The sequence below is a fragment of the Eretmochelys imbricata genome, chromosome 1 (genome assembly GCF_965152235.1).
Source record: "Eretmochelys imbricata isolate rEreImb1 chromosome 1, rEreImb1.hap1, whole genome shotgun sequence".
Taxonomy (NCBI): Eukaryota; Metazoa; Chordata; order Testudines; family Cheloniidae; genus Eretmochelys; species Eretmochelys imbricata.
Genome location: NC_135572.1, coordinates 215,356,954 through 215,379,510, shown reverse-complemented (window position 1 = coordinate 215,379,510; position 22,557 = coordinate 215,356,954). Strand labels below are relative to the sequence as shown.

Genomic DNA, 22,557 nt, shown 5'->3' with positions numbered 1-22,557 from the left:
GTGTCTACAGAAAGCTCATAACTTATCACGATTCAGAACCATTATGAGATGTATGTGCAGGTAACATTTAAGTAATCATGGAAGTATATTGAATGGAGACTTTACGGACTTGCAGTAAAAGTTAGTCACCAGGGATAACAGGTCTCAGTGATGGCCCATTCAAGCAGGAGGGAGCTGTCACCCCTCCCTAGTTAGCCGGTGAGGTAATGTGAGGCTCAATTGCTCCATTCCCAGATTATCAATGGAAACCCTCAGAGACAACTGCAAACAATCAAAACCAAAACAGAGGTAAAAAAGAAAAAAGGAACAATACAACAGCAGGGAATCACCCTGCCTATGAATATAGGCAAAAGACTGGTTCAGTATAACACAGAGTGGGAGAGGCATTCTGGATCCTGTCACTGAGGAGACATTTTTTGGAGCAGGGGTGTGTTTGTGCAAGTTTGGATCCTGATTCCTGTGAAGCTAGACAGCACTGCAACAGACTTAACTTTTCCGGGAAACCTATTTTTTAGATAGGAAAGGTAACTGTTGATAAGTGTAAGCCTTAGGTCATGTTTTATGGTTTTGTTTTATATTGTAACCGTTTGTTTTCACCACTCTTTCTTGTTTCCAGTGAACTTTCTTTCTTAAATAAATTTTCTCCTGTTTTATTATAAGAGCTTACAAGTGCTGTGTATTATACAGGAGTTTACATTAAAACTAGTAAACTGGGGCAAACTGCACTTTTGGAGAATCTGGGTCTTCTGTGAGTAGCCAGTGTCAGGGGCTGGATATCACAGGGGAATGATTCAAAGGGACTTGGAGACTAGGATGCACCTTGTGTTAACCTGCAAGGCAAAGACATGGCTGACATAGCCCAGAGGAGAGTGTTTGAGTGACTAACAGGCTGATGATGTTAACGATCTAACACCCAGCCACCATGGGCAAGGCTACCTTTTGCCAGAGGCAAGAGACCACTAGGTGCCCTGGGTCCCTCAAGAACAATCACAGTTTAATCAGAGTGTTCCCGCAGTGCACAACACTACAGCTATTCTCTTCTGGAGACTATGGGGAGAAAAGTACAACTTAGAACAGCCCTGAATCTGCTCTTAGTTACACCAGGGTCTGGGCAAGGCCCTACATGGCACCAGAATAAAGAATGTAAATGTGGCTTAAAGCTGCCTTCCCTGCCACCCAAGTGCAGGAATGGAGTGACTGAGCATCAGGTCTATGGTCTCAATGAGAGTTAAATACCTTGAAGACAGAGAATGGCACCTGAGTAGGCAAATGGGTTTTGTGACTGATCTAAGGGAAATGGCCAAGGGACATTAATGGCTTGTGGTATTAAGGAAACAATCCAAGGTGCTCTGGAGAACAGTGACCAGTGAATCTTTGTGCCAAAATCTCTAGAAAGAACAGAAAAGAGAGAGAGAGAGAGAGAGAGAGAGAGAGAGAGAGAACCCTGTTTACAATGGGGAAACTCTAGTACGTGGTCCCACATAGTTTGTTTTGTTTGTTTGTCTTGATTTTAACACAGAGAAATTAACTAATAGATCCAAAATGTGGTGCGGTGGCAGTCACTGCATACTTATGGTTGGGACTGAGTTTCTTTTATAATTTTGGCCACCCTCCTAACTTATCCTAATAAAGGAGTATTGGCCTCTATGTTGCCCATTGAAATCTGTGGTAAAGGACCATTTTCACTGTCTAATATAAAGTAAACCAGTTGAGGGTGCACCTTAAAGTACAAAAGGGTTCACAAGTCTAAAAATCATTTAATGTTTCATTGCTTTGTTTCTTGACAGAACAAGAAGCAATGGTCTCAAGTTGCAGTGGGGGAGGTCAAGGTTGGATATTAGGAAACACTATTTCACTAGGAGGGTGGTGAAGCACTGGAATGGGTTACCTAGGGAGGTGGTGGAATCTCCTTCCTTAGAGGTTTTTAAGGCCCGGCTTGACAAAGCCTTGGATGGGATGATTTAGTTGGTGTTGGTCCTGCTTTGAGCAGTGGGTTGGAGGAGATGATTCACTCTGCATCATGAAGAAGAGCAGAGTTGAGGCTGGGGGGCTGAACTGAGGGGTGGCAACTCAGAAGGAACAGAACTGATGTGTGCCTGGGTAGGGACAGAACTATTTGCTGGGCAGGGGACAGGCAGATGTGGGGGTGAGCGCTCCTGCAGTCAGGGCCGAAATCATCTTACCCAGTACAGTGGGGCAGCCACCAGGGGCACTCTCAGTACCAGTCTGATGAATTCTAGCTCTGTCCTAGCAGCTCCTTTCTGTTGGAGTCAAATGCTCCTATTCTTCTTGTTCAGTCTTAGCATCTTCCATGATAAAATGGTCTGGGAGGCAACATTGCTGAAGTGTGGAATACAGGGATTTCTCCAGGTAGTAACTATTATTTAACTGAATAATCCTTGATTCTAGATCATTCTTCCTCTCCCTGTGCTCTGGAGGGCAGTGTCAGACACTGAGGGGCAGGTGTCATTAATCCAGCATTTCTGCTGCACTTACCTGAGCAAATCACACTGGCATCATTGTCATGTGGGCACGGAGATGCCCCCAGGGCAGTCACAGGGCAATGGCCCAAATGTGGTTCAGTCCCTTTACAGTGAAATGTGTCTCTCCAGACAAAGCCTGTTCCTTTCCCAAAATACCCTCCTCCTGGAGTTGATACAGCGAACCCACAGTCGAGCTGATGACAGAGAACGTTGGCATCTGATAGATCCCAGTGTGAGTCACAGACAGTTCCCCAGGCACCAAGAACCTGGATCTCCACCCTCCCTGAGCACGCTGTGCTGCCGTTCACCAGCTGGAACCCTGAGTGCCCTGGGGAGAAGGGAGAAGGGGTTTAGAGAGGGAGCCTTGGAGCAATTTTATATCAAATTGATAAGTACGGGAAGTCAGGGGTGACTGATCCCTTTCTTATTGTTAGGGTTTTACAGGAAGCTGATGGCACCCTCTTATCCCAGCTCCCTACAGAGTGAGATTGTTTTATTGCTGCACCCTAATCTAGAATACACAACACTGGGATTTTAAAGACATCATGCTTAATTCTTACTTGAGCATATGGCGCTGGCATCATTTGCATGTGAGCATATCTGATTCACATGTGATATCCTGGGACAGTCCGCAAGGTGTAACTCAGTCCCCACGCACTGCAACTCTTCAGTCCAGATCAGCCCCTGTCCTTCTCCAAAGTGAGCTCCTCTCGGGGTAGATAAAGCTCTTCCACACTCTAATTCATTACAGATAACACTGGCAGCTTTGAGATCAAAGTGTGCATCACAGAGTGTAGCCCATGTTTCACCATGTCTTATTTCCACACGTCCTGAGCAGGGATTATCTCCTCCCACCAGCCGAGGCTGTGAGTAGCCTAGAGAGTCAAACAATCCATCAATGAATGTTACACTTACACTCCATACTCGCCACTACACCTTTCAGTAAATAGACGTTTTTCAAACTTTTTCATAACAATGTTTAGAAATCATGGATTATACCTATGAGTACATTAAAAAATACAGTACCTGTAATTAAATATTTGTTCTTGAAATATGGACCTTTGTGTCACTATTTAGAAACGAACACTACTGTCAGTGTTGTTTAACTAATTGTGAAGGATGTGAGAGAGGCCTGTATTATTTTATGAAGTTTTTCTTGTTTTCTTGCTGTGTTGTCTGCTACAGGATTACTAAAAGTACTCCAAGAAGAGGTGTGTTCTTAATTCAGTTTAGCTAACTTGGGTTAAATAGCAGTGAGGACACACCAGTTCAGCTTTTAACTCAGGGCAGGCCTATACTACAAACGCTGCATCAGCAACTGCACCAGTGCAGCTGTAGTGCTTTGATGAAGACACTCTAAGCCGAAGGGAGAGAGCTCTCCTGTCAGCTTAGTTACGCCAGCTCCACAAGAGCTGGTAGCTATATCAGCAGGAGAAGCTCTCCCACCAACATAGCACTGTCTACACGGACGGTTAAGGTTGGTATAACTAGGTCTCTCAGGGGTGTGGATTTTTCACACCTGTGAGCAATGTAGTTATACCCATAGTGTAGACCTGACCTCAGATTAGCAGTTCAAATCAAGCCCAGGGCAGCCTGAGGTTGAATTTGAGCTGCTAACCTGAGTTAAAAGGCAAGTTGCCACGTTTTCACTGATATTTTAATTAGAGTTAACTAATGGGGGTTAGCTAACCCACGTTAAGAATACACTTTTTTGCAGTCTATGCATTCCCTGAGGGTTAAATCAGACCTGGATGGTTTGTTTCCACAAGAAACAAGACAATATTTTAGATAACTCATTCACTGATATTCAGAAGAAAATACAGGTGACAACACCTTTGAAGTTTTAACACTGTCCATGCTGTGATCAGCTGCTTGGCTAGTGAAGTTGGGGGAGATCCAGGTGGGAAACTGGAATAAAATGCTTTGAAATGGATAAAAAGAATGTCCCTGAAAAGCAGGCAGAGGAAGTGGTCAAGTTATTGCTCAAGGGGAGCAAACTGACACAGAGACAGGCCCTGGAGGATGGGTTTTAACTTTTAAGCAGTTGGACCTGCCTAAGTTTTAAGGAAGATGCTAAGCTTTAGGTAAGATAGAAGCATATTTGTTGTGTAAAAACTTGTTCTGCCTTATTCCCGCTGCTGCGATTAAATAATACTGATACCGAGGCAGTGGCAGTGCATAACCAGCTGGCTCTGTCCCTGATGTAAGGGCACTCTGCATTGGAGATATTCCCTGGGAGAGGCTGCACTTGTCCTGTGGCCCCGTGCTCCAGGTTAGCTCTGCCATTAACCTGTTGTCTGACCTCAGACTAGTCATTTCACCTTTCTGGGCCTCAGCTTTTTCCTCTAGTCTTTGTCTGTCTTTTCCATTCAGACTGTGAGGCAGAGACTGACTATTACTTTGCATTTGTATAGTGCCAAGTACACTGGGCTCTGATCTCATCTGGGGCCTCAAGAAGCTGTACAAGTAACTAATAATAACAACTGTCCGACAAAGTGAGCTGTAGCTCACGAAAGCTTATGCTCAAATAAATGTGTTTGTCTCTAAGGTGCCACAAGTACTCCTGTTCTTTTTGCGAATAACAACTGTGGAGCTGCTACCAACACCTTAGTAATTATGCTTTGGCTGTCAGTTTGCCATCTTTCACCATGAGCTACAACCTAAACTCCTGATTTTGTTCTTACTCAGTCCTTACTGAAAACAAAGTCAAATTTGTATTAAAACCAAAAGAAATTTTGCCAGAGTAAAGACTGAGAAGAAAAAATGTGTAAGGACCTCAGGATTTGGCAATATGAATGGGTCTGAGCCTAACATCCGGGGAGGCAAACTTTAATTCCAAGAATAGGCATGATTTTAGGAGTCAGAGAACACTCCTCTCCCCAAGTGTGAATTGAGGGTGCAGATGTATTTATTTATTATTATTACTTATTTATTATTATTATTATTATTATTTTATTAGGTTATGGTAGCATGTACGGTGTGCTAGATGCTTTCCAGACATTCTAGAAGGGAAGGTTCCTGCTACAGGGAGTACATGGTCCAAGGACAGAGAGACAGGTACAGAAAGTTTAGAGGAAGGGGAGAAGAAATAGGGCAATTTTATACAAATTAAACAGATTTATTGGAGACAGAATGGCATGTGAGATAATTAGTGTTGCCCACTCTCCCCACTGTACTGGGTAAGATGATTTTGGCCCCGGTTACAAAAGCTCTCACCCCCACATCTGCCTGTCCCCTGCCCAGCAAATAGGTCTGTCCCTACCCAGCCACCCATCAGTTCTGTTCCCTCCCAGGTGCCAGCCCTCAGTTCAGCCCCCCAGCCTCAACTCTGCCCCTCCAGGGAGCTCCGCCCCCTCCCAAGCCAGTGCTGCGGGAGGGGCAGCGGCATATTAACGCCTAAGCCGGCAAGGCCTAGGCCTAGGGTGGCAAATTTGCAGGGATAAATTTATAATAGCAGCCAGAGGCTGCTTCCTCCGGTGCCGGTTTGCGCCCTCTGCCCCCGGCCCCGCCCCAACTCCACCCCTTCCCTGCCCCCTCCCTGCCCCTATTGGTCCCCTTCCCCAAATCCCCACCCCAGCCCTGCCTCCTCTCCTTCGTGAACCTGTTTCATGCACAAGCACTGGCAGGGAGCGGGGAGAAGCAGGACCTGGCAGCGCGCTCAGGGGAGGAGGCAGAGGTGGAGCGGAGGCGAGCTGGGGTGGGGGCGGCAATTATTTCTGGGCCTAGGGGCAGCAAAATCCACCACTGGGAATGGGGGGAGCCTGTTGCTCACAGGAAGGGAGGGAAAAGGGGGGAAGAGCCACCCTGAGCTGATGGCTCTTTGCTCCCCCCCCCCAATGAAAATGGCTTCAGGTTGCTGAAGGGAAAGGGGGAGGAAGAGAGCTCTGCCGGAAACAGTTATGACTGGGGTTGTTTTACCCCAGGAGGCGGGCAAGTAAGGCAGCCAGCCAATCAGAGGACTCAGGATGGAGCTTCTTGCCCCATTGTAGGACTGGGCCCCAGACCAGCCACAGTTGTATCACTTGTGGAAAAAATTGCAAGAGTGGGCAACTCTGGGCTATAAGAGGGACTAAATGTGAAGAGGGCAGGGCCCTTGTAGATGAGATCCCAGAGGCCACAGTGTGTGCAGAGGGACATGTAGTGAAAGGCACAGAGATTTTAGAAAATAGAACAAGGGGGTTCTTCTGCTTTGCCTTCGGGTTTCTGAGCCTTTAGGGGTCACTTATTCAAATTTTTCAACCCACCCACAAAGGCTAGAAACTTCCTTTTGAAAGTATGACACAAAACAAAATGGCAAGAGTTGGTACCACTGCAGCTGTGAGGAGAGAATGATATTTTTGGTCCCACCTCTCGCCTACAGCTCTTGCAGGCGCAGAGGTCGTGTTTTAGAATCCGAGCCTGTCCTACCAGAGCTGCTGGAGCCTGAATCCCCTCTTCCATCCATCTCACCTGTTTCCCTTTCTGGGATCCGCACCAGCTCATCCTTTGCCCATGTCTGACTTTAGAGCATGAGCTGTACAAAGGGTCCAGCCAGGCCAGGAGAGCACTGAGCTGCCAACCTCCTGCTCACTTAGCTGCATCACTAGCAGCTCCTCCTTCCTTAGATTTTATTTATTTTCCCCCATGTGTGCCACAGAGTCCTGCAGGCTTTTATTTGTGTGTAACCCCCACCTACGGTTGCCAGCCCTTGGAGTTCAGGATTCAGCCTCTAGAGGGCCTTATCCTAAAGGACTACAGCTATAATGGCTACTAGAGCCTCCTGACCCCATTTCCATCCTGCTTGGAGTTAGGGATGAGGACAGAAGGAACTAAAAACCTTGTCCAAGGCCAACAGGGAGGCTCCTGCATGGGGGATCTAGATGAGCAGTTCACTGAGCCTATGACAAGCCAGAGCTGCACAGCTCTCAGCAACAAGACAGACTGATTTTACACAGAGGGTTTTAGTTTGGAAGCTGGAAGAGAGACAGCACCACTCAGAGATTCATGCTCTTAGACTCTAGCTGCATGGACCAGGCAGCACCAGCATTTGGAGAGAGAGATCCTATCTGGGACTGGCTACCGATAGACAACTGAGACCTTAGGAGGATTCCAGACCAGGGAATAGCAAGCCTGGTTGGATCCAGGACATGATCCTGCCCCATTTGGGGATGGAGAAAAGCTAAGGGGACTTTTGTGTAAGCTGGCCAATGCTGCAGCGGTGAACACACTATACCAGGATACACAAACTCAGCCATACTGTCTGCCTTGGTAAGGTGCCAGGCAGACAGCTGGGGTTTGGAAGAACTTATGAGTGTTAAATTCTGAAGAATAGGCTTACTTATTACTAGAGATGACCAGCAATTTTGCCACTCAAGTTACTGGTTTTATGGTAAGTATGAATGAGGGTGGGTGAATATGAATGTTGTGCTGGGAGTTTTGTACTGATTTGTGCGGGTGGTGAATGAGGGGTGTGTGCTAAGGTGAGGAGCTGTGTGTGTTTGTTGTTATTGTGTGTTCTGTAAGTGGTTGTGTTGATTTGTATGTGGGTTGTGTTGTGCTGGGAAAGCTATGTTGATTTGTTTGGGTGTGTCAGTTGCCTTGGGGAGTTTGTGGTGAGTTGTATGGGTGGCAAATCAAACTTTGAAGAACAGTGGCATTTGGGCCAAGGACCCCATGATCTGTGCTGTCCCTCTTGTATCACTGACTCATTACAACCAATTAAATTGTTGCATGAAAATTAGCTGTAGAGTAGGAGTGGTGAATGGTTGAGTTAACTCTAATATCACAATGGTCTAGGACTCTTGGCATGGCATAGATGGGTACGTTACCGTTATATTATATATAGATTAGTTAACCTTAACCTTTTCCTTCCCTTGAGCCTAGTTTCCTGTTCACAGTAAAGTTACCACCACTGCTATGCTGTTATTTTTTATGTGTCCTTCCTTTGCTGGGGTTTGTTTTATTTACTTGATTGTCTCCTGTGAAAAGGCAAATAAAAAAATAAAATAAAACTAGCACCTATCAGCGGGAACAAAATAGCTGTAATCAAAACCAGCATGAAATAACTCCCTAAAAAAATTAATAAAAAGACAAAATAAAAAAATAATAAAAAGAAATTAAAAAACAAGCACTCATCAAACAACAATTGATTAGCGCATAATCATTCAAAAATCATTGGTCCCAATGAAAAAAATCATTATATAAACAGGGTGCCTTGCCATGAAACTTTGGGTTCATCCTGCCGAGACTTCCCCAGAGCTTCGTGTCGCGACTGACAGAACCCAGCTCCTACCTACCTGGCCACTAGATTGCGCCGGACTCTGGACTGGTAACTATAACATTGACTGGCGGGACAGTGTGTGTGTGTGTGTGTGATTGAATGCATATGCTAATTGTTGTATCTTCAATAAATATGGCGTATTGCCTTTTCCCCTGAAAAAGATCTTGTGTGCTTCTTATAAGCATAACAATAGTAAGTGCCAGGGAGAGAAAAGGCCATACCCCAGGAGAGAGGGCACCTGTGTTAGTACATCAGGTGCCAATGCCTTTGTCTGTCACACTGTGTACTCAAAGAATATGTCTATGTCCAGTGGAAGGTGTATGTGCACAGGAGACCCTTCCCATACTAGATGCAATTATGCAATTTTACTCAGCCCTTGCACAACCACAACAGGAATTTGGTGAATTCTGATCACTCCATTTTACGATAGATACTGATAAATCAGAGAATGCTATAAGGAGTGAGACTATGCAGACACACTGTGGACCGGGGGGAACGAAACTGTGGCCAAATGCACCCCTGTAATCACACCCTACACACTATTGTAATAATCTTTCTATAAAATATGCCTTCTGAGGTATCATTTGGAAACTAATAACTCACTGGGCAATAATATCATGGGGAAATGTGTGTAGCATCATTATATGTGAAGTTATGAAATTCCCCTGTATGATGTTAAAGGGACACGTTCAAATTCTTGTGGTCTGATTAGGCAGAACTGGTCAAGTAGGTCTTAAACAAAGGGATGTGCAGTTTCCTCAGTTTACATATACTCTGTAAACAGAATCCTCAGAGAGCAGGGGAGAAAATAAAGGAGACAAAGAAAATCTGCATCTCAGAACACACAGGTGAAAAAAACGACATGAAGCATCTTTCCTCACTAGATTCCAGGTCTCCTTCTGCTCAGCTGGACAGAATTTTATGAACTGAACTGTATAAGTGAAGGGCAAACACCCCTGAGTATCTCTCTTCCTGTACCTAAGAAGAAAAACAAACAACCGTTGGACTTTGGGGGAGGGGTCCTGACCTGAAAAGTTTGGTCTGTAATGCTGTCAGAAGGATGTGGTGAGGACTTGACTTTGAATCAAGTCTAGTTTGCTACATTAGGCACTACAAAGAGTTTTTTAAATTATTTCTTGTAACCATTTCTAGCCTTTATGCCTCATTACCTGTACACACTTAAAATCCATCTCTTTGTAGTTAATGAACTTGTTTATTCTTTAATTGAATCTACTCCAGTGTGTTTAAGTTAAATTGTCCGGGTAACTCCATTGAAGGTGGCAAGTTGTTGTGTACTGATCCTGAAAAGAGACAATGGACCTAATATCTCTGGACTGTCCAAGAGAGGGCTTGACAGTACAGAACATACATTTGGGGGGAAAATCCAGGATTGGGAGTGTGTTGGGGTCACCTTGCAGAAATACCGAGGCTGGTAACAGGCAGAGTGTAACCCAAGTGAGGCTGGCAGTCTGCAGTTACACACACACGGTCAGGTTGTGACCTGCATGCTAACAGGCTGTTTGTGAGCAGCCCAGATGGGAGTTACTGCAGCAAGGCATTGTAAGACCCCTCACTGGTCTGGATTGCACCCTGAATGTCACAGAAACTAATGAAAATATGAGTGTAAAAAGATCGGGGGAAGAAAGGAGACAAGGAAGGAAAAGGAGGAAGACAAGGAGCAATGGCCAAGAGCTAAAAATTAAGGGCCTGATTCCCCACTTCCTTTCAGCTTGTGTCATCTATACCTGTACTCCATGACTACTATATGAATGAATAATGCCAGGACCAGTCTGACAGAGTGATTTCCAGTTTGGTAGCATTTTACATTCATTCACAACATACCCAAAAGTGAAGAATCAGGCTCTAAATTTCACTCTGGTGGTTGGGAATAATTTTCTAAAAGCCTGAGTGATCATGCAGTTGAATAAACACTGTGGGAGATAACAGATCTACCATTAGATGCTTGAGATGAGGTTAGACAAGACTCTAGTTGGAAATGCCTTGCATGATGCTGTAACTGGATCTGACTACTCTCTGCCACTAAAAGTTTATATTGTCTGATACTTTCTAAGCTCTCAAATGACTGCATAGAGAAAAGTATGGGTCTGTTTCCTTTGAAAACATTACTACTCAACAGGATTTTATGGGCTTTCCAGATAGGCACTCCAATGCCGTGGTGATAGGTGCAGTTTAAATATGTACATAGAATAGCTTATTAAATACCAATACTTTCCCTAGTTTGGATGTACAAAATAAATTTGAAACCCATAAAAGGAAAATGGAAAATGTGGTATTGAGACAACTGCAGTGAGGTTAATAAAGGGGACTCTAAAGATATCTGGGTTGGGAATTACATAGGGATTTGCTCACTATAATGTGAGAGTAATAATTTCAGGATTTGATCATATTTACCCACTTCTACATTAGTTTGTGGGAATGGAACAAACTCTGGATTCAATCCCTTTTCTCACATGGCAAGTAGAAGGATGGCTGATTTCTTACCTGAGCAGGTCACTCCAGCATGGAAAGGATGAGAGCATGTTGACTTTATATTCCAGTTTACAAATCTGCATTCCCAGATTGTTGACTCACTCCCATGACAAACATCTCCTACCACCAAGTATAGTGTGGAATCTTCTCCAAAGTGGGCAGCACTATGGACACTAACTGCAGAACCACATCCCAAGTGTTTGCAAGCTACTGCAGCATGTTTCATAGGTGAGACAGTAGAACACAAAATGGCGCTCAGTTCACCAATCTTAATCATCACTCTCCCAGCACATGGGTTGTTTCCGTTGACCAACTTCAGATCAATAGCTCCACCTTCAAGTAGAATCAGGACAGAGTTATTGGAGAGAGCACTGAGCCACATCCCCATTATTATTACTAATGGAGCTAGTCAAATAGTATTTGAAGAATATAATACTGTAACTCCTCGCTTAACGTTGTAGTTATGTTCCTGAAAAATGTTACTTTAAGCGAAACGATAAGTGCAGCGGAGGGCAACGAAAATAATTTGGGGGCTGGGGGACATAAATTATGAGGAGAGGCTGAGGGAACTGCAGAAGAGAAGAGTGAAGGGGATTTGATACCAGCCTTCAACTACCTGAAGGGGGATTCCAAAGAGGATGGAGCTAGGCTGTTCTCAGTGGTGGCAGATGACAGAACAAGAAGCAATGGTCTCAAGTTGCAGTGAGGGAGGTCTAGGTTGGATATTAGGAAACACCATTTCACTAGGAGGGTGGTGAAGCACTGGAATGGGTTACATAGGGAGGTGGTGGAATCTCCATCCTCAGAGGTTTTTAATTTCTAGCTTGACAAAGCCTTGGCTGGGATGATTTAGTTGGTGTCGGTCCTGCTTTGAGCTGGGGATTGGACTAGATGACCTCCTGAGGTCTCTTCCAACCTTAATATTCTATGATCTGCAGCAAATATTGTACAAAGGTTGTTGTGTGAGGTGTCTATGAAAAGGTTATGATTTGCTGGTTATAATTATGCTATCTGTATTTGTGTATCATTTTTGTAGTCGAAGTTTATGAATATTGGCTATGTACTTATCTCAATAGCATTAGTGTAGCATTAGTGAAACATTTGGTCAGTTTCTTGAGAAAGGAATTTGCAGATTAAGTGCCCAATCAAAAAACACTTAACTGACAATGGACCTCAGGAGACTCCAATCCACATGAAAAGTCTTCCTGGGATGTTCAAGGTAGCATGTGAGCAATGGCTGATCTCCCTGTAAAAGAACTGAGTCATGCATGGACATGTGACTTGCCCATGTGGCTACAAACTCCATGTTGTTGCTGTGATTTTGCACAAGAGAAAAAAAGGGTTTCCGCCCACAAGAGAAAGAATATAAAAGGCCCTGGAAATCCTTCCATTTTGTCTTCAATCCTGCTTCTTACTTCTGGAGGAACCTTGCTACAAACTGAAGCTCTGAACAAAGTACAGACGCTCCCCAACTTACACAATCATTCTGTTCCGCGTAACTCAAATTTTGCGTAAGTCGGAAACGTATACCTGATCTTTAAGCAAAAAAAAAAAAAAACGCCTCCTATTTCTAGTTTATGGAACTTTTTCTGTAAGTGCGGATTTGCGTAAGTCGGGTCTTGCGTAAATCGGGGAGTGTCTGTACTGAATGACCCATCCCAGCTGTGGATGTACTTCAGAGACTTGACTTGAACCTGCAGTTTATTCCATCACTGCTACAAGCCTGAACCAAGAACTTTGCCGATGAAGTGAGCTGTAGCTCACGAAAGCTCATGCTCAAATAAATTGGTTAGTCGCTAAGGTGCCACAAGTACTCCTTTTCTTTTTGCAAAGACAGACTAACACGGCTGTTACTCTGAAATTTGCCATTACTGTATGTAATTGATTCCATTTAACCAATATTAACTCTTATTTATATTTATTTTTTTTATGAATAAACCTTTAGATTTTAGATTCTAAAGGATTGGCAACAGCATGATTTGTGGGTAAGATCTGACTTGTATATTGACCTGGGTCTGGGGCTTGGTCCTTTGGGATTAAGAAAACCTTTTTTCTTTTACTGAGGTATTGGTTTTCATAACCATTTGTCCGCATAACAAGTGGCACTGGTGGTGATACTGGGAAACTGTAGTGTCTGAGGGAATAGCTTCTATAACTTAAGGTCAGCCAGTGGGGTGAGACCAAAGTCTTCGCTGTTTGGCTGATTTGGTGTGCCTTAGTAATAAAAGAAACCCAGCCTTGGGCTGTATTTGCCCTGCTCTAAGCAATTTGTCCTGAATCGATACTCTCAGTTATGTCCCGCCAGAGGCAGCATTGTTACAGCTTGTTCCCTGTCCCCCCATTGACTCAAACCCTCCCAAGTGGTTCATAGTTAATTCTGTGTCCTTCTTTTAGAATGGCACGCCCCGCACACAGCCAATCGAGTTTGCACAGAGTAGCAGGGAGGGGGAAAGGGAGAAAGGGGGAAGGGGCTCTACCCAGTTCCACACCCTTTTTCGTTTCTTACAGGAAGTAGATAAGTGAATAGATTCAAAAGTTTTATGACTACTGGAACTGAAGATACCTCAAGGGAGGAGAATTCACCAGGATAGAATTACTTAGGCCTGTTCTATACTTGAAATTTAGATCAATATAGCTACATCTCTCAGGATGTGAAAAATTCACACCCCTGTTCACCATAGCTATGCCAACCTAAACCCTGTTGTAGATGTGGCTAAATTGATGTAAGAATGAAAGTTAGATTAACTAAATCGATGGAAAAGTCTCCATCACTGTGGGAAGCATCTACACCGGGGTGCTCCAACAGCACACCTGCAGCACCATAGCTGTGCTGGTGTAGTGCTTGCAGTGTAGATACACCCTTTGACTGTAAGCTCTTTGAGGCAGGGACCATCTCTTTTTCTGTCTCAGTACAGATGAAGCACGGTAGGGTCCTGGTGCATGACTGGGGCTCCTAGGCACTATGGTAATACTACCGATAAGAAAGAAATACATTTTCAAAGAGGAAGAGGAGATGATGATGACAAAACTAGCACAGGGCCACGGGTCTTGTCTGTGCTTTCCACCAGCTACATGAGCATTCTGTTGAAGCTAAGTCCTTCTGAATAATGGAGGAATATCTGCAGGACAGTAACAAAGCACTATCTACAGCTGATCAAATACTAAAAAATGAAGTTGGTGAATTATTTGCATATTGATTCAATCATATCTCCTTAGCATCGCCACCTTCAGGAATATTCAGAAATCTAACCAGACACTCTGGTGACCTTCCCCAGACCTGGTGAAGACCTCTGTGAAGCACAAAAGCTTGTATCTTCCATCAACAGAAGTTGGTCCAATAAAAGATGTTAGGATCCTGGAGCAGGGAGGTGGGTGGAGTATGTGATCCATTGTGGAGGGAAGAGAATTATTCCGCTACCACCACCAAACTAATACTAGTTACTGGGGAAGAGCTGTTTGGACGTGTCTTTCCCCCCAAAATACTTCCCAAAACCTTGCACCCCACTTCCTGGACAAGGTTTGGTAAAAAGCCTCACCAATTTGCCTAGGTGACTACAGACCCAGACTCTTGGATCTTAAGAACAATGAACAATCCTCCCAACACTTGCACACCCCCTTTCCTGGGAAATGTTGGATAAAAAGCCTCACCAATTTGCATAGGTGACCACAGACCCAAACCCTTGGATCTGAGAACAATGAAAAAGCATTCAGTTTTCTTACAAGAAGACTTTTAATAAAAATAGAAGTAAATAGAAATAAAGAAATCCCCCCTGTAAAATCAGGATGGTAGATATCTTACAGGGTAATTAGATTCAAAAACATAGAGAACCCCTCTAGGCAAAACCTTAAGTTACAAAAAAGATACACAGACAGAAATAGTTATTCTATTCAGCACAGTTCTTTTCTCAGCCATTTAAAGAAATCATAATCTAACACGTACCTAGCTAGATTACTTACTAAAAGTTCTAAGACTCCATTCCTGGTCTATCCCCGACAAAGACAGACTATAGACAGACACACAGACCCTTTGTTTCTCTCCCTCCTCCCAGCTTTTGAAAGTATCTTGTCTCCTCGTTGGTCATTTTGGTCAGGTGCCAGCGAGGTTACCTTTAGCTTCTTAACCCTTTACAGGTGAGAGGAGCTTTCCCCTGGCCAGGAGGGATTTCAAAGGGGTTTATCCTTCCCTTTATATTTATGACAATTGTGGAGGGAAGAGAATTATTAGTTATTAGAGAATTGAGGTAAATTTGTGAATTTGACTCCCAACCTAACTCTATCTGTCTATTCTAGCCTAGTGTAGGCTTTTCTGTAGAACGTATAATTGCAGCAGCTATATACTACCTCTCCTACTCCTACACAGCAAGGTCACCAAGGCCCAGGATAGATTGTCTGGAGACTATTGGCCATATTAGTTCATACACATGAATTCAAAGTTGAACACACATATTTGAGCAAACCTTCCAATGTCTTTCTAGGTGACACAAGGTAGGTGGGGAAGAGTTTAATCCCTTACTGCTCCAGTCAGTCCTGTACTTTCCAGCACCCATACTCCCTTCTTGTTTTTGCATTTGTTATCCTATATACTCAGTTGAGTTCTGGGCCTTGTGGTCCCTCCCCTCAAGCAAGGGGTCCAACATTTAGTTTTGGGTGTGCCTAGGCTCACCTTTTTCCAGAATCCAAATAAACCTGTCATTTCCAGGAAGAAATTATTGTGAGCTGGAAATATACAAGTGGCAGGATGTCTGGTTTCTTACCTACACAGAAAGAAAAGGAGTACTTGTGGCACCTTAGAGACTAACCAATTTATTTGAGCATAAGCTTTCGTGAGCTACAGCTCACTTCATCGGATGCATAGGTCACACCAGCATAGTTTCAGAATTTGATCATATTTACCCACTTCTGCATTAGTTTGCAGGAATGAAACAAGCTCTGGATTCAATCCCTTTTCTCTAATTCCAAGAAGCAGGATGGGTGATTTCTTACCTAAGCAGGTCACTCCAGTATAAAAAGGATGAGAACATGTTGACTCTGTATTCAGATTTTCCAGTCTGCAGTCCCAGATTGTTGATTGATAACATACATCTCCTACCATCAAGTATCGTCTGGAATCTTCTCCAAAATGGGCAGCATTATGGATACCAAATGCCTCTCCACATGTTGGCAAATTTCTGCAACATGGGAAGCAGTAAAACACAGCTTCATCCACTGACCATTACGTTCAATCTCCACTCTCCCAACACATGGGTTGCTTCCATTGAACAGCCTGAGATCAGCAGCTCCACCTTCAAACACAATCAGGACAGAATTACCAGAGAGAGCACTGAGCCACGTCCCCATCATTATTATTTTATGTGACCATCGCTTATTAGCACTGTAGTGTCCAGGAAGTGGATCTCTTGTGTGGACTGGTCCAGGCTGAGGTTGATGGTGGGATGGAAATTGTTGAAATCATGGTGGAATTCCTGAAGGGCTTCTTTTCCATGGGTCCAGATGATGAAGATGTCATCAATATAGTGCAAGTAGAGTAGGGGCATTAGGAGATGAGAGCTGAGGAAGCGTTGTTCTAAGTCAGCCATAAAAATGTTGGCATACTGTGGGGCCTTGCGGGTACCCATAGCAGTGCCGCTCATTTGAAGGTATACATTGTCCCCAAATGTGAAATAGTTATGGGTGAGGACAAAGTCACAAAGTTCAGCCACCAGGTTTGCCGTGACATTATCGGGGATAGTGTTCCTGACGGCTTGTAGTCCATCTTCGTGTGGAATGTTGGTGTAGAGGGCTTCTACATCCATAGTGGCCAGGATGGTGTTTTCAGGAAGATCACTGATGGATTGTAGTTTCCTCAGGAAGTCAGTGGTGTCTCGAAGATAGCTGGGAGTGCTGGTAGCGCAGGGCCTGAGAAGGGAGTCTACATAGCCAGACAATCCTGCTGTCAGGGTGCCAATGCCTGAGATGATGGGGCACCCAGGATTTTAAGTTTATGGATCTTGGGTAGCAGATAGAATACCTCAGGTCGAGGTTCCAGGGGTGTGTCTGTGCGGATTTGTTCTTGTGCTTTTTCAGGGAGTATCTTGAGCAAATGCTGTAGTTTCTTTTGGTAACCCTCAGTGGGATCAGAGGATAATGGCTTGTAGAAAGTGATATTGGAGAGCTGCCGAGCAGCCTCTTGTTCATATTCCGACCTATTCATGATGACAACAGCACCTCCTTTGTCAGCCTTTTTGCTTATGCTGTCAGAGTTGTTTCTGAGGCTGTGGATGGCATTGTGTTCTGCACAGCTGAGGTTATGGGGCAAGTGATGCTGCTTTTCCACAATTTCAGCCCGTGCAAGTCGGCGGAAGCAGTCTATGTAGAAGTCCAGTCTGCTGTTTCGACCTTCAGGAGGAGCCCACCTAGAATCCTTCTTTTTGTAGTGTTGGTAGGAAGGTCTCTGTGGATTAGTATGTTGTTCAGAGGTGTGTTGGAAATATTCCTTGAGCCGGAGACGTCAAAAATAGGATTCTAGGTCACCACAGAACTGTATCATGTTCGTGGGGGTGGAGGGGCAGAAGGAGAGGCCCCGAGATAGGACAGATTCTTCTCCTGGGTAGATTAACAATATTTCTGGGTGGGTTAAGGGAACCATAAACACCACCCTATACCGGAAACCTACTGACCGCTATTCCTACCTACATGCCTCCAGCTTTCACCCAGACCACACCACACGATCCATTGTCTACAGCCAAGCTCTACGATACAACCACATTTGCTGCAACCCCTCAGACAGAGACAAACACCTACAAGATCTCTATCAAGCATTCTTACAACTACAATACCCACCTGCTGAAGTGAAGAAACAGATTGACAGAGCCAGAAGAGTACCCAGAAATCACCTACTACAGGACAGGCCCAACAAAGAAAATAACAGAACGCCACTAGCCGTCACCTTCAGCCCCCAACTAAAACCTCTCCAACACATTATCAAGGATCTACAACTTATCCTGAAGGACGACCCATCACTCTCACAAATCTTGGGAGACAGGCCAGTCCTTGCCTACAGACAGCCCCCCAACCTGAAGCAAATACTCACCAGCAACTACACACCACACAACAGAACCATTAACCCAGGAACCTATCCTTGCAACAAAGCCCGTTGCCAACTGTGTCCACATATCTATTCAGGGGACACCATCATAGGGCCTAATCACATCAGCCACATTATCAGAGGCTCGTTCACATGCACATCTACCAATGTGATATATGCCATCATGTGCCAGCAATGCCCCTCTGCCATGTACATTGGCCAAACCAGACAGTCTCTACATAAAAGAATAAATGGACACAAATCAGATGTCAAGAATTATAACATTCATAAACCAGTCAGAGAACACTTCAATCTCTCTGGTCACTCGATTTCTGATCTCAAAGTGACTATTGTTCAACAAAAAAACTTCGAAAACAGACTCCAACGAGAGATTGCTGAATTGGAATTAATTTGCAAATTGGATTCAATTAACTTAGGCTTGAATAGAGACTGGGAGTGGATGTGTCATTACACAAAGTAAAACTATTTCCCCTTGTTTATTTCCCCCCCCCCCGCCCCACTGTTCCTCAGACGTTCTTGTTAACTGCTGGAAATGGCCCACCTTGATTATCACTGCAGAGGGTTTTCTCCCCCGCCCCCCCCCGCTGGTAATAGCTCATCTTAAGTGATCACTCTCCTTACAGTGTGCATGATAAATACCCATTTTTTAATGTTCTATGTGTATATAAATCTCCTCACTGTATTTTCCACTGTATGCATCCGATGAAGTGAGCTGTAGCTCACGAAAGCTTATGCTCAAATAAATTGGTTAGTCTCTAAGGTGCCACAAGTACTCCTTTTCTTTTTGTGAATACAGACTAACATGGCTGCTACTCTGAAACCTGTCATTATTATGAATGGAGCTGGTCAAATAGTATTCAACAAATATAATATTTGGCAAATAGCAGTGGTTTATGCTTTGCGAATCTTTCACAAACAAGTCCCAATGTTTTTTCTAAAATATTCTATATTCTCTGTTTCAAAATATTTCATTGGCATTATACGGAGATGGTAAAATTGTTAATAAAGATACAAAAAAGGCAGGAGTGTTCAATAAATAATTTTGTTGTATATTGAAAAAAAGCAAGATATTTTAGTCATATCACATGAGGATGATGAAATACCTTCTAGTCCATTAATAACTAAAGAGGATGTTAAACTATTTACTGGGGATAAACATTTTAAAATCAGCAGGGCCAGATAACTTGCACACAAGAGCAGGCTGAGAAGATTTCTAGCCTGCTGATGTTCATTTTTAAGAAATCTTGGAATACTGGGGAAATTCCCAGAATGCTGATGAGATTACTAGAATGGTTGTGTGACTGGGATTCCAGGGGGGCCACAGTGAGATTGCTTAATCAGGGAAAACTGCAAAGAATGGGACAGACAATTCCCCAAATTGGTGGTTATTTCTAATAATTAGATTCACCAAGCCAGCAACAAAACAGCTTCTACAAGACCTACTGGTTACCCAGAAACCATAAATACTGTTCCCTTAAAGCAACCCAGACTTGGGCTCCCACCCAGACAGCCAAGTCAAATATGATGAGGGGATGACTGAAAATCTTGTTTATCATATAAAAAGTTGTACCAATCCCCATGAATCAGACACGTTACCCTCCAGGTCAATGAATATTTCAGATCTTATCCAAATACATGCTTACAGCCAATTCTTATTAACTAAACTAAAATTTATTTTTAAAAAAAGAGAGAGTATTGGTTAAAAGATCATTATATATACACATATGAATAAAGTTCTTAGGTCAGTTTCATAATAGAGATGGTGAGCTTTAGAGTTGAAAGGAATTAGCTTAGTTGAAACAGAATTAGTTTAAAGAAAAGGAGTACTTGTGGCACCTTAGAGACTAACAAATTTATTTGAGCATAAGCTTTCATGAGCTACAGCTCACTTCATCGGATGCATGCAGTGGAAAACACAAGTGCCACAAGTACTCCTTTTCTTTTTGCGGATACAGACTAACAGGGCTGCTACTCTGAAACCTGTCAGAATTCGTTTAATATGTTATAGGCCAAGGTCCAATATCAGGGTGAATATCCTGATATTGGACCAAGAATGGAGACCTCAGTCTTGTGACTCAAACTTCCCCTGAAGAAGCTTAAAGAGATCTGAGATAACAGTATCAGGGCCCTGGAGTTCTTTTTATAGTTCTCTGGCAGCCTCTTGACAATGAGCAGTCCTCCAGTGAACAACAGGCGATCATCGTGGCTTTGAAGCCTTCTATATCCTAAGCACCACCAGTAATTAGCTGCATGGATTAGAATAAGGCAAGTGCCCATCTCCCGCCAGTTACAGGTAGCTTACTACAAACTTCAAAGAGAAATAAACACAATGATATTGTTACATTCACGGTTCATCTAAATGTTAACATTTCCTTTTGATCTCTGAATTAACAGAACATAGTGACAGACAGGAACCATCTGGTTACATTGTTAACCTCCAACAAGATACAGGTAAACATTTTCTAATTCTCTATCAGTACAAGTCTATATTTCAAAGCTCAAGTTTATCTAATATGGAATGGCCCTAATTACCATTTACATACTTTTTAATATGTCTCTAAAGGTTGAATTTGGGTTATGTAGCCTGCTTTTGGACTCAGTGTCATAGGTTGATACAAGTAACTGTAAATGTAAGATACTTAGACTTTTGTAAGGTGTTTGATTTAGTACTATACATCATTCTGATTAAAAATAAGCACTATACAATACAGCAACTCCTCGCTTAACGTTGTAGTTATGTTCCTGAAAAATGCTACTTTAAGTGAAACGATGTTAAACAAATCCAATTTCCCCATAAGAATTCATGTAAACGGGGGTGGTTAGGTTCCAGGGAAATTTTTTTTGCCAGACAAAAGACATTATAGACATTTACAGTATAAGTTTTAAATAATTTTAAACAAACTATTTAATATTGTACTCACCAATGATGATTGTGAAGCTTGGTTGAGGCAGGGCGTAGTGGGGTCGGGGCGCGGGGGCTTGGCGTGGGGTCTGACACTTCTGCTAGGGAGTGGGGTCGGGGGCTTGCCCACTCCCCAGCTGGAATGCCAGGTGGGCAGAGTGGAATAAGTCCCCACGCCCCGACCCTGCTCCCCAGCTGGAACGCCAGGTGGGCGGAATGGGGCAAGCCCCCACACCCCGACCCTGCTCCCCGGCAGGAGCGCTGGGCGGGCTGGTGGAGTGGGGTGAGCCAAACAACCTTAGAACAGAATGTTGTGTGACTTTAAACGAGTATGTTCTCTAATAGATCAGCAACCTAGTAATGAAACAGTGTTAACCAGGACGACTTTAAGTGAGGAGTTACTGTAATAATAAAGCACATTAAATGGATTATGATCTCCAAAAGTGGCTGCTAATGAGGAATCATGATTGAATGGTGTGTTTGTAGTGGGCTTCTGCACTCATAATGTGCTGATCAGCAATGATCTGGAAGTCGTTATATAAGTCACTGCTGATAATATTTGGAGATGACACAATGATTGGCAGAGTGGTAAACAATGTGTAGTAAGTAGGAGTAGGGAGTTGATTTTACCTTTGTATATGGCAGTTCTGGTGTTCACATATTTTAAAGGATGTTGAAAAACTGGAGAGGGTACAGAGAAGAGCCACTATAATGATTTGGGGGCTGGACAAAATGCCTTATAATGAGACACTTAAAGAGATCCATCTGGTTTAGCTTGTCAGAAAGAAGTTTGAGAGGTGACTTGATTAGTCTTGTCACAGGGATGCCTCTATACTGGGCTGCAATACTTTGGTCTCATTTCGGTTGTTGGGTTTAGTGTGTGGGTGCTGGCAGCCTGTGATATACAGGAGGTCAGACTAGATCAGGGGTTCCCAAACTTGGTTTGTGGCTTGTTCAGGCTAAGCCTCTGGTGGGCCGTGAGACCCTTTGTTTACCTGAGTGTCCACAGGTACGACCATTAGCATCTGCTAGTGGCCGCGGTTCGCCATTCCCGGCCAATGGGAGCTGCGGGAAAAGGCGCAAACTGGGCCACCACTTCACGCAGCTCCCATTGACTGGGAATGGTGAACCACGGCCACTGGGAGCTGCGAGCAGCCGTACCTGTGGACGCTCAGGTAAACAAAGGGTCTTATGGCCCGCCAGGGGCTTACTTGGAACAAGCCGTGAACTAAGTTTGGGAACCCCTGGACTAGATGAACAGGCGGTTCCTTCTGGTTCTAAACTCTATAACTCAGATGGTGGGTTTGGCTTTCATATGACAAAAGTCACAGGTGCTTTC

General features: G+C 43.8%; 1 protein-coding gene across 1 annotated transcript in view; it reads right to left on the bottom strand.

Annotated features, from left to right (window-relative positions):
* Positions 1 to 22,267, bottom strand: part of LOC144259179 (scavenger receptor cysteine-rich domain-containing protein SCART1-like) — a 45,122-nt gene extending 22,855 nt beyond the window's left edge. Inside the window, 7 exon segments of the mRNA XM_077807359.1 lie at positions 2,497 to 2,811; positions 3,044 to 3,358; positions 11,245 to 11,565; positions 16,216 to 16,389; positions 16,392 to 16,508; positions 18,274 to 18,307; positions 22,232 to 22,267. Coding sequence (XP_077663485.1) covers positions 2,497 to 2,811; positions 3,044 to 3,358; positions 11,245 to 11,565; positions 16,216 to 16,389; positions 16,392 to 16,508; positions 18,274 to 18,307; positions 22,232 to 22,267 — 1,312 coding nt within the window.
* Positions 22,268 to 22,557: the final 290 nt, after the last annotated feature.